General features: G+C 37.1%; 3 protein-coding genes across 5 annotated transcripts; 1 reads left to right on the forward strand and 2 right to left on the reverse strand.

Annotated features, from left to right (window-relative positions):
* Positions 1-207: 207 nt before the first annotated feature.
* LOC137410151 (uncharacterized) lies at positions 208-705 on the reverse strand. Its single transcript, XM_068095736.1, has 2 exons — positions 417-705; positions 208-329 (listed from the first exon to the last, which is right to left on the reverse strand). Exons 1-2 carry the CDS (start codon positions 703-705, stop codon positions 208-210), a joined length of 411 nt encoding a protein of 136 aa, XP_067951837.1.
* Positions 706-773: 68 nt separating this feature from the next.
* Positions 774-3,395, forward strand: LOC137410153 (uncharacterized). Of its 3 annotated transcripts, XR_010980997.1 has the most exons (8): positions 780-793; positions 998-1,039; positions 1,218-1,254; positions 1,374-1,393; positions 1,941-2,017; positions 2,534-2,586; positions 2,895-2,955; positions 3,262-3,395. XR_010980997.1 is itself a non-coding variant. In XM_068095739.1 (4 exons), the coding sequence occupies exons 1-4, from the start codon at positions 1,919-1,921 to the stop codon at positions 3,280-3,282; spliced, it is 234 nt and encodes a 77-aa protein (XP_067951840.1). In that variant the 5' UTR covers positions 1,694-1,918; the 3' UTR covers positions 3,283-3,395. The 3 variants fall into 3 exon arrangements, 1 of the variants encoding a protein (XP_067951840.1); XR_010980996.1 differs by lacking the exon at positions 1,374-1,393 and having other exon boundaries at positions 774-793; XM_068095739.1 differs by lacking the exons at positions 780-793; positions 998-1,039; positions 1,218-1,254; positions 1,374-1,393 and having other exon boundaries at positions 1,694-2,017.
* Positions 3,396-7,725: 4,330 nt separating this feature from the next.
* Positions 7,726-11,697, reverse strand: LOC137410152 (uncharacterized). The gene is made up of 10 exons (XM_068095738.1): positions 11,646-11,697; positions 11,290-11,433; positions 11,004-11,121; positions 10,641-10,732; positions 10,367-10,481; positions 9,082-9,159; positions 8,821-8,985; positions 8,585-8,701; positions 8,297-8,388; positions 7,726-8,097 (listed from the first exon to the last, which is right to left on the reverse strand). Exons 1-10 carry the CDS (start codon positions 11,685-11,687, stop codon positions 8,002-8,004), a joined length of 1,059 nt encoding a protein of 352 aa, XP_067951839.1. The 5' UTR covers positions 11,688-11,697; the 3' UTR covers positions 7,726-8,001.
* Between the last annotated feature and the right edge of the window lie 200 nt (positions 11,698-11,897).

Here is an 11,897-nt window from a genome sequence, read left to right on the forward strand (position 1 = left end):
GGCAAAGGTACCTTGTCTACTATTATCGAAGAAGGATGCCACCAGACTGAAATTGTGTCAGTCATCAAAGAAGCGTTCAATGACATGACAAGATGTAGTAAGTTCCCTTGGTCTTTTCAATGTACAGCATAACTTAATTGCCTGTTTTACATTACATCCTACTCCCCTATGTGATTGTTTTGTTGCAGAAGACTATGTGCAAAGGACCTATAAACCGTATAACCCCACATCTGCTTCCACATCAGCTACTACATCAGCTTCCACATTTGCTACTTCTACATCTGCTCCCATATTAACGTCTACATCTGCTCCTACATTACCTTCTACATCTGTTCCCATATTACCTGCTACATCTGCTCCCACATTACCTTCCACATCTGCTCCCACATTAACTTATACATCTGTTCCCACATTACCTCCTACATCTGCTCCCACATTACCTCCTACGTCTGTTCCCACATTAACTTCTATATCTGCTCCCATATCATCTGCTCCTACATTACCTTCCACATCTGCTCCCACATTAACTTCTACATCTGCTCCCATATCACCTGCTCCCACATTACCTTCCACATCTGCTCCCACATTAACTTCTACATCTGTTCCCACATTACCTCCTACATCTGCTCCCACATTAACTTCTACATCTGTTCCCACATTACCTCCTACATCTGTTCCCACATTAACTTCTACATCTGCTCCCATATCATCTGCTCCTACATTACCTTCTACCTCTACTCCCAGATCAGCTACTACTACTACTTCCTCAACCACACCAACACCTACAAAGGCTGTAAGTATAGTATTCCTAATATTTCGTCCCAAAAGAAACCAAAATTTTAAATAATACGAGATCTTTAGAGAAACAATGCATATGAATTGCTTCCCATTGTTTGGTCATCTTTCTTCATACAAATTATGACATATAAGATAGACAAACAGTTCAGAAAAACTAATACAGACCCAGCAATGAAATGTTCAATATCGTTTGTTGTAGAAAAGGTGTGCTGACAAAGCATGGCACACACAGACACACAAAGTAAGTAAAGCCATAGCTCATTTCTCACTGTCTAATTTTGTTGAACCTCAGTCAAGCAATTTCATTGCTGATATGTTTGTCTACGCCATGAGATATTTACTTTGCAGTTGACCTTTACTCAAATTTAAAGTACCCATAATTTCTGAATGCCATTGACCTCAGTACTGTTATTTTCCAGTGTAAGCAGAGAAAAAGGCCGAATAAGCAGCGCTCTAGTAAGTAGAAAATGCTGTTTCATTTTTCATTGTCGTTGTGTTGAATCTCTTATCAATTGTACAGTAATGCGCTATGACCATGATGAAATTGACTATTTTGCTATTTTATTTTCTCTTAGAGAGGATGGCTGCTATGCAGGTAAAACTTTTCTTCTGTGTGGTGCATAGGCAGCAAAAACTTTTGTTATTCTCTTCTTTCCTTCCCTCACCACTCTTCTTGCGAGGAGAGGTGGTAGGGGAAGGAAAGAAGAGAATAAAAAGAGTTTTTGCTGCCCATGGGTGGTGTCTTTTTTGCCTATAGTGGAATTCACAAAACAACCCTGCAATACTATCAATTATAACAACCTGGTGTCGTGATTTTGTTACCATTTTGTTTAACATGTCATAATTTGACATGTTTGTATTTTAATTGGCAGCCAAATAACCACAACACAGCTTGCGTTTGCCTCACTCACTAACAGCTTTGTCATAATCACGACATGCCAACAGCCCACAGGGTGGCAGTAAATGATCAAATAACTTGCTTTCTTCAGCTAACCATGGTTGATTTCAGGTCTGATTCAGGATGGGCTTTTCGCTTGTACAAATTACTTGTTGCGCTAACATGCTGTGATATGCACTGGTTGCTAGCAGCTCAATCATTGCGTCTTTTTTCACCAAAGATATGGTTTTTCTTTGTTGTATAGGAAATACTACTCCAGCAGAATATATTAACCCAAACAATTCTGACTCAGATGCAGAAGAGATATTGAGTGAAAAGTTGGTAAGTTGATGAACAGTCAAGGGCACTTTTCCAGTGTTTTAGAGTACACATTGAAGTATACCAAGGTCCAAATCATGGTAATTTTTCGTTTTCTCATGCCAATAAACATCTATAATCCTGGGGATCTATCCTTTCGCAAAAAATTGCCTAAAAGGACTAAATTGGTTAATTAACTGGGTATGATCATTACAAATACCTGAAATGGTGTACTCGGTAATCTATGTGTATTATTTTTAAATGACGTTCAATATCTTATGGCATTGTTTTATTAGATAGGTGCAAATTTGATCAATTTTTTGTATCAGCAATGGGTAATGTTACTGTCGAGAAAAGACAACTTGACACATATTTGGAATGCAAATTGATATTTTGTGTTCAAAAAGTTTCAACCTCTGGTCATGCATGGACTACATTCACTACCACATGTTACAATATGTTTGACATAGATTTTCTGCCCCTCCTCTCCTCTCTCTTTCACTTTTCGATTCTCATAATTTGTTTCTGAATCTTTTTCAGGACAAGAATGGTAGAACACTGTACCTGGTCAAGTGGAAACATTATTCATCACAGTAAGTCACGTCAGCCGAATGTCTATTAGGGGCGAATATTCATGGGCTGAGTCGTGACTAAAATCCATGCTTTTAGTCATGACTCAGCTTCAGCCAGTCAATACGATGAAAATAACAATTTAGCAGAGTATACACAAATCAGGATTATCAACAATAGAGCAATTGATGCTGTATTGAGTTGTCATTTATTTATTTAGTCATTGCTGCAACAAAGCACAATGACCTTATGTTAAGAGCGGAAACATGTAGCATCTTAAAACCCACCAGCTGATCAGACTAATAATCATCTCAATTTTATTTTGTTGCAGAAGTAACACCTGGGAGCCCTCTAGAAATCTCAAACAAACTTTGGCACTGCTAAACTATAAGGTGAGTTTAGCCAGTTACACAAGCAAAAAGTGCTTTGCTGAAAGTCTTATTGTTTACCTAATCATTGATAAAGATCGCCACAATCATGGAGTCAAATCTGCACCCCATTCATGGCTATATGTCGCCCGATTTTTGTCACGTAATGCATTCATATCATACAAGTTAGTTGCAAGGACATCAGCCGAAAAGAGTATCGCCTCCCCAGCTGAATCATCATATAGCCATGTGTTTTTACTGGGTAACTAATGCACATCTTGTTTTGTCACTTCAGACAGCATTTCTTTACCGTTTTTCCTTCTTTTGCAGGAACATGTCCAGTCAACATGACCAGCAACTCCTATCTGCCACCAGCAAGCATCCACATACACAGACATTCTTTACTTGTATAATGTAAAAATATGTAATATAATAGTAATATAATATATCAATTAATAATCAACAGAAAATAACACTTTGTTGCAATAATCAATTCATCAGATCAAACTACCCGGCTTGCATTATTCTATTTGAGGATTGATAACAATAGGAAGAAGAAATAGAATAGAACGGAATCTTGCTTACTCTTGAGTGGAGTTCCCTACACAGCTTTGTTGTGATCCTTTGTGTAATCTTATAATTATGTTCAATAAAAGTGATCACAGGGACCCCCTACACATAACCACAACATTCTAACACAATTCTAACCTGTTGTCCAATCAGGTTGATTTATGCAACTTGCTCACCTGCTTAGTCCATACAAACCATCATAAAGTTTTCGAAGCCTTAGGATGTGCACTGATGTGGTCCAGAACAGTTTTGTAAATCACTGCTTTTTTGGTAAGGCAGTGATGGCTGAAAGTGTCATGGCTGTCTCACTGGTGCGGACACCTGCAGGTATGAATAGACAACTCCAGAGTAGATGGATAATATTTATCTATTAATAACGAATTTCTACAATTCTTGTCCCACATGTCTAAAAACTTGGTATTTATACTGCTGAGCCATGTTAATACTCAATATTATTTCAGTGTTGCTACATTTGCGTTAGTTCCCATGTAAACAGTGAAATATATTCAGGATTTATCTCCCCCTTGTGTTGCCTGTAATAGTTGAATATTTTAATAATTCAACTCAGTAGATACAGTAGGCTTATTGAAATGCATTTTAGTCATTTTTACTTGTATCTTGAGAAATTGAAATGGTTAAAACTAGGTGCCCGACTTGCTTCTCCATACAAATCACAATACTTGTGGAAACCTATTACTTTATTTACTCATGTAGCCCTGAATAGTTTTGTGAGAATGAACTTTTACAATTTTTAGGCCACGTGTATAAAAACTTGGTATTTATACCGGTGAGCCTTGTTAATACTGAATATTACTTCAATATTGCTACATTTGCCTTAGTTCTTATGTAAACAGTGAAAGATATTCAGGATTTATCTCCCCCTTGTGTTGCCTGTCATAGTTGAATATTTTAATAATTCAACTCAATAGATACAGTAGGCTTATGGAAATGCATTTTAGTCATTTTGACTTGTACCCTGAAAAAATTGAAATGGTTAAAATTAGGTGCCCGACTTGCTTCTCCATGCAAATCACAATACATGTGGAAACCTATTATTTTATTTACTCATGTCGCTCTGAATAGTTTTGTGAGAATGAATTTTTACAATTTTTAGGCCACATGTATAAAAACTTGGCATTTATACTGCTGAACTATGTTAATACTGAATATTACTTCAATATTGCTACATTTGCCTTAGTTCTTATGTAAACAGTGAAAGATATTCAGGATTTATCTCCCCCTTGTGTTGCCTGTCATAGTTGAATATTTTAATAATTCAACTCAATAGATACAGTAGGCTTATGGAAATGCATTTTAGTCATTTTGACTTGTATCCTGAAAAAATTGAAATGGTTAAAATTAGGTGCCCGACTTGCTTCTCCATGCGAATCACAATACTTGTGGAAACCTATTATTTTATTTACTCATGTCGCTCTGAATAGTTTTGTGAGAATGAATTTTTACAATTTTTAGGCCACATGTATAAAAACTTGGCATTTATGCTGCTGAACTATGTTAATACTGAATATTACTTCAATATTGCTACATTTGCCTTAGTTCTTATGTAAACAGTGAAAGATATTCAGGATTTATCTCCCCCTTGTGTTGCCTGTCATAGTTGAATATTTTAATAATTCATCTCAATAGATACAGTAGGCTTATGGAAATGCATTTTAGTCATTTTGACTTGTATCCTGAAAAAATTGAAATGGTTAAAATTAGGTGCCCGACTTGCTTCTCCATGCAAATCACAATACTTGTGGAAACCTATTATTTTATTTACTCATGTCGCTCTGAATAGTTTTGTGAGAATGAATTTTTACAATTTTTAGGCCACATGTATAAAAACTTGGCATTTATACTGCTGAACTATGTTAATACTGAATATTACTTCAATATTGCTACATTTGCCTTAGTTCTTATGTAAACAGTGAAAGATATTCAGGATTTATCTCCCCCTTGTGTTGCCTGTCATAGTTGAATATTTTAATAATTCAACTCAATAGATACAGTAGGCTTATGGAAATGCATTTTAGTCATTTTGACTTGTATCCTGAAAAAATTGAAATGGTTAAAATTAGGTGCCCGACTTGCTTCTCCATGCAAATCACAATACTTGTGGAAACCTATTATTTTATTTACTCATGTCGCCCTGAATAGTTTTGTGAGAATGAATTTTTACAATTTTTAGGCCACATGTATAAAAACTTGGCATTTATACTGCTGAACTATGTTAATACTGAATATTACTTCAATATTGCTACATTTGCCTTAGTTCTTATGTAAACAGTAAAAGATATTCAGGATTTATCTCCACCTTGTGTTGCCTGTCATAATTGAATATTTTATATAATGGATACAGGAGGCTCATTGCAATGGATTTTTTGTCATTCTCACCTGTATCCAAAGGTATCAAAATAGTTAAAACTAGGTGCCCGACAGGCTTGTTATGACATTCTCACCTATTGTCGCATGGCCTAGACTCACCTGAGAGGGGTTGTCCATTTTATTCTGGCTGATAACATATGTGACCCAGGCAGTCAGAATGTACAATTGTGCTAAAACCACATTTTTGAGTTATTTAAAGATTTAAAATCAGCAAATTCTGAGGATTTTAATGCATTTTATATTTTTTTAAATTGGATTATTTATACCCAGGTTAGGCAAGATTTAGTAGAGAAGGTCTCATGATAAACTAAAACTGTTGTTTTGAGTTTAATCAGAATAAAGTTGGTGATTCATGAACTGTAAATCATGGTATTTTCTTACAAATCAAAATGCCATAGCAACCAACCACTAAATCTCAACCTATATTGATGAAACCCGGCATTCTTCACAATAAAACCTTGAAACAGATGATCGTTGCATTTTTATTCCAATTCGATTGACAGTTGACATCCCAAAGGTCATGGTAAGGTTAACAATATATGTGGCTAAAAGCTCACCGTCCTGGATGTATTCATTAAAAGGGTATGCTTCAAACTGGGCAATTCTCATCAAGCTATATTGCTATGACTGCATTTAATGACAGTCCAACAACTTAACAAAGAGCTGGATGTGTATTCAGAATTGTCCACCTATACAGAAGGTCGTGGTAAGGTCAACGATGCGGAAAATATGTGATGCGAAAATATCAACCCAACTCATCAAGTGACTATTCAATCTAGAGCTCTTTTTATGTAGTTTAACACTCACACAGTGTAGCACAAGTACGCTGCAGAGATTTATTGTAGCACATTGGAGAGGTTTGTTTGTTATGCTAGCGGCAATTTGTCTCAACGCAACCATATCCAATGTTTCCTTCGGCAATCGTTGATATACAGTTCTAATGAGGCTTAATTGTTCAGATGACATAAAACTAGCGCATAATTCCCTACACTTGCACCCACTTATTAGTTTGATGTCAACAGCTAGAATGGGAATGTTATCAGCAGTGATAGGCTGATCGTTATTCTCTGTAATTTGATTTAATTAATTCGCATTATCGTTAGCAGCCACATACTGCGTAAGCAGCTGTATTTCTAAGGTTGACCTATTATCATAATTCTCATCATCGCTTTCACTATGATCTGAGGCAGCTGACTCAGATTCTAAGTAGAAATACTCATCTAGCATCAACAAGCCGTAATTTGGCGATTGTTTATTTCGTTCTAGCCTGAAGCATTAAAAGAGGAAATGGCCACATACATGCGCGCACCCGCAGTTAAAGCCTACAGTTGTGATCTTGGGTTATGAAAAATTCCATAGCAACCACCAATATGGGTATAGTCAGAGCCGTATACGTAGTTGCACAGAGTCCCGTGACCAAAAGCCGGAAACAAAAACGCTTGATTCCAAACAAACCCGATCGACATGCTGATCTCTAATGGAATATTCTTACCTCGCTCTCAACATCTCACTCTTTTGCATTTACTTATTACAAAAAATAATTTGTGGTTTCTTGTAGAAAATTTTGTCCTTTTTCAAGTGGTGTATAATACAACTATCAATTTCAAAGCGACTGCTAATGGGAGTAGTTTTTGTTGATTAATGTTGCGGCTTCTACATTATAACTTATATAAAACTAGTAGGCGTGGCCTGTTTGTTTGGAATCGAGCTCCCTCCCGTATACGCTTCTGTTGGACGCCGGACTCTGTGAAACCAGACGACACTGGGTATAGCTAAATGGCAATTCTGGATTTATGATTGGTCAGACACAAAAATAAACAAGACCATGTAAAAGAGCAGGGTTGAATGCACTGTAAACCACTGTTTACTAAAATAGTGACGGTGAGTCATATAATAGCGTGAAGCACGCTTAGCGCGCTATTGTGAACAATGGAATTACCGCACGATTGTACATTCTGACGGCCGGGGTCACATGTACTAAAGGTTATACAAAAGACATTTCGTTTATTATTGAGAAATAAATTAATATACTTTATTACAATATTGTTTTGTGAAGATCAGCATAAAAAGTAATACAGAAAGTAGATCAGCATACATGTAAATCATGGCATTTCAATCCCCATAAAAACTTCCATCAGAGTCATCGTCGTCCTCGTCATCATCAGATACATCTAAGTCCTGGCATAGTGATACAGCTAGCTGCATATCCTAACAATAGAATAATTCAATGAATGAAATCATAAGTAAATCATAGGTAAATCATCGGTCATGGCATAAATAATACTGGATGTTTTTTAAATCTGTCATTTGCTGCTATATGAAATGTTGTTGCTGACTGGCAAACAGTGATTGGCAAAAGCTTGATCACTATTGCGATACTGTTCTTCCCCAATTTAATAGTACGTACCTCAACTTCCTCAGAGAAGAAAACAGAGGATTTTTCGACCATGTTTTGAAGAAATATGGCCTCTTCTCCATTGCATGTATCAAGTTGCTGGACTGAAAATGAAGAGGACCAAATTAGCCAGAAATCTGAACTCAGAATTCAACTAAATACTTAAAAAAGTATCTTATGTTTCAACGTGATGTTGTAGACAATTTGTTATAGAATGGACCTGCTAAAAACAACTGAGACATCACTATTGATACTATATCATGTATATTAAGCATCTACAAACACGGATGAGAAACTCACCTATTGTTCTTATCATTGTATGCCTTTCCTGTTCTAGAATAGGGATTTCTTCTACAGTTCTCTGCCACAATTGATAGCTCTCCACTGCCTTAAGAACATCCTGTGAGAAGGTTATATCTGAAACATCAAAAAGTGACATCAGCATGGCTTGCTAATATAGGATTTTCATGTGTAAAAGTTGAACAAGGAATGTCTAGATTTGTTGCGGGGAATTGATATTTCATGAAAAAACTTACCTCCACGGACAACTGCCCATGGGAATAACCCTGACTTCAAACAGCTTTGCAGCTTTTCTGTTGTCGTTTCTGGATGGAGGTTGCTGTATTCTAAAGCCTTTTTCTTATAGCTGCAATGGTTTGCACGCAGACGCGATCTCAACTTCTGTGCAATTTTTCCACTCTCTGTTAATATAAACAGAAATTACATTCTCGATAACACAATACATAGAAAAATTTTAACTTTGATTTTTTTTCAGAGAGATCACCTGACAAACCTACCTGATTTCTTAAGAACATCTTCTTGCCGCAGGATATTGACTCTGAGGTCTTCTAAGACAGCTTGTATGTTATCTGGTTCTGAAAGATAATACAATATATCAATCACAACATTCTAATCATACATCTATATGTATACTTCTCAAAGTATGTATGTGTGTATTCCGGCTATAGCTACTATTAAAATTGCTATTATTAAAATAGCTACAGCTGGACAATGCTGACGCAACATCATGGCGTATGTCATTAGAAGCCTAACGCTTATTAGCAAGCTTAATGGAATTTTCCAGTGGCAGTGTGCCAGGCTAATAGCAAAGTGGCAGGTAGCCTGTCTTGACAAAATGTTGTTTTTTGTAGGGTTGTCCCCCGTCGAGCGGGCGAGCAACAAAACAGCTTGTCAAAAGACGTACTGCACCTGATGCATCAGCTGCACTTATAGGGAGTTGTTCTTGTTCTCTTCCGTCTATGCGGCTTGGTGGCAATGCTATGTCGGTCGCTCCATTGGTAATCATAACCGATTTCGCGCAAAAAATTATGTAGAAAGAAATAAGATTACAACGTTTAACCAAAGACTGTTGGTTGTTTACAACTCTGTTGTAAACTTTAGTAGAATTTAAGAATAAAACAAATTGAAAATAAAATCCATAAGAACAAATAAAACTGACTGATACAAAAATAGAAATTAAACTGACCGAGCGCACAAATAATGACATGTTTAGTCGCTGTTGTTGCCTAAGTTCTCAAGTTCTACTAAAGTTTATCGCAGAGACTGGTCGCTAGTTAAGAGTTATAATCTTATTTCTTTCTACATAATTTTTTGCGCGAAATCAGTTATGATTACCAATGGAGCGACCGACATAACATTGCCACCAAGCCGCATAGACGGAAGAGAACAACTCCCTATAAGTGCAGCTGATGCATCAGGTGCAGTACGTCTTGTGATAAGCTGTTGGGTTGCTCGCCCGCTCGACGGGGGACAACTACGCAAAAACAACAGTTTGTCAAGACAGGCTAAGTGGCAGGCAACTCTCATCACTCCTCATTGTTTATAAGCTGATTTTTAATACCCGGGCAACGCCGGAGGCACAGCTAGTTGTTACTATAAACTACAATGAGCATCTTTCACCATGAAACGTGAAACGTCATCTTTGCATCAGGGCCTCATATTATTCATACTCATATTATTATGAGCATTATCATGAAATACAAATCATCCACTGCTAATTGACACAGAAAAACAATCATTTACTCTCTAAGCATGCGGAAATAGTATAAGTAAAAAACTCACTTGGCGGCGGCTTGGCAACAAGGATTGCTCTGGCCTCAAGTTCAGCTAAAGTTAATCCAATTGAGTGGCAGTGTGCATCCACTTGTGCCTCTAGAATGGGTAGTTGTTTCTTGGCCTAAAACGAGACGTACTCGGCACTATAATTCTTCACTTGTTGTATAACTGCAATAAAGCCAATTATTTATTGAGAAAGCTTGGCTTTTTGTCAATAGTTAAAACAAATTGAACCTGGGTAACAGTACGATTTCATCCTATGATTGCTGTTTCTACATACTTTGGAAAGAGATGTAAATATCTGTTTGGGCAGATTGACAAACTTTCGGAGATTCCAAAAAGCTGCCCCTTGCTCCAAGCGTCTCCGTCTACCTTGAAACAAGAGAATAAATTGGGAAGTCATACCATTGACAAGTTGGCACTTAGGCACAATAGGCGCCAAAGTCACCAATGTGTATTGTCATTAACCAAGTTATAAAACATATCACAGTGGTACAATACATTTAACATTGTCAAATGCAAAGCTAATAACTTACCCGATAGGTTTTAACTATCGGGTAAGTTATTAGCTTACCCGACAGTTAAGGCCTAAAAAATACCTCCCTTGACAATATATAAAATAGTGCTCACTGAATAAACTCACCATCTGATGTCATGTGTCTTGTTACTTTTCCCAATCGGGACATGTAGCTATTAACAAGTTCTGTAGTCTCCCCAGTACTTAATCCTGTTCCTACAGTGACTCTTCCACTCCATTTCATCTGAAAAAAGCAAAAAAAGAAAATTTTGGTAATATGAAACTTAAAGTAAAGTAGATGAACGATTACTATATTCATTAGACAGATTACTGACAACTCCAACGGTGAGCTTTATTCATTAGACAGATTACTGACAACTCCAACGGTGAGCTTTATTCATTAGACAGATACCTGACAACTCCAACGGTGAGCTTTGGCGTGCATGATACTAAGGAACGGGCGTTGCTGCTGTGGTAGCCTCTCCAGCCGCTCTAGCCAAGGCCAGTATCTGCACATTGTATCAAGGGCAATGAATTTTGCACCTTGAAATTCTCTCTAAAAACATAATACATTAGCTTTATGGAGGGAGCATCGTAGCAAAAACTATTTAAGATTTCTGCAATAGAAAGACCATTGTAATAAGTAGACAGACATTCCTGTTGCCAGAAAAGAAGTTGTAGGTTTTAGGGAGGTTTGTGAATTTTTTCTGTGACAATAAAAAATGTTGACTGGACCGATGATGATGTATTATGGACAACCACCAATACCTGCATAGTGTATGGATACGCGTATATCTCCCCCCTAGTCATATCCAATCCCTTCAACAGAAAACAGTGGCGGCATGTGGCTAGCAAACAACCAGTCACATCCTTCTTGGAGAATGCTTTTCCTTTGGCAGACGCAGCCTTCCAAACCGTATCACCACATCTATTGGAGACCTGTAATAACGATCTAGGTAATTGAGGTTTATAAAGACAACCACAATTGGCCAGGTTCATTGGCTATAGACCAGGACTTCC

The sequence above is a fragment of the Watersipora subatra genome, unplaced genomic scaffold, assembly GCF_963576615.1.
Source record: "Watersipora subatra unplaced genomic scaffold, tzWatSuba1.1 SCAFFOLD_175, whole genome shotgun sequence".
NCBI classification, from domain to species: domain Eukaryota; kingdom Metazoa; phylum Bryozoa; class Gymnolaemata; order Cheilostomatida; family Watersiporidae; genus Watersipora; species Watersipora subatra.

Coding starts and splice junctions, on each gene's coding strand:
- LOC137410153 (XM_068095739.1), top strand. CDS start 1,919: ATGGTTTTTCTTTGTTGTATAGGAAATACTACTCCAGCAGAATATATT. Junction 2,587..2,894: donor TGGAAACATTATTCATCACA/GTAAGTCACGTC, acceptor ATTTTGTTGCAG/AAGTAACACCTGGGAGCCCT. Junction 2,956..3,261: donor TGGCACTGCTAAACTATAAG/GTGAGTTTAGCC, acceptor CTTCTTTTGCAG/GAACATGTCCAGTCAACATG.
- LOC137410152 (XM_068095738.1), bottom strand. CDS start 11,687: ATGACTAGGGGGGAGATATACGCGTATCCATACACTATGCAG. Junction 11,122..11,289: donor CTCACCGTTGGAGTTGTCAG/GTATCTGTCTAA, acceptor TGCTTTTTTCAG/ATGAAATGGAGTGGAAGAGT. Junction 8,702..8,820: donor ATGGGCAGTTGTCCGTGGAG/GTAAGTTTTTTC, acceptor TTGATGTTTCAG/ATATAACCTTCTCACAGGAT.
- LOC137410151 (XM_068095736.1), bottom strand. CDS start 705: ATGGGAGCAGATGTAGAAGTTAATGTGGGAACAGATGTAGGAGGTAAT. Junction 330..416: donor TGTGGGAGCAGATGTAGGAG/GTAATGTGGGAA, acceptor ATATGGGAACAG/ATGTAGAAGGTAATGTAGGA.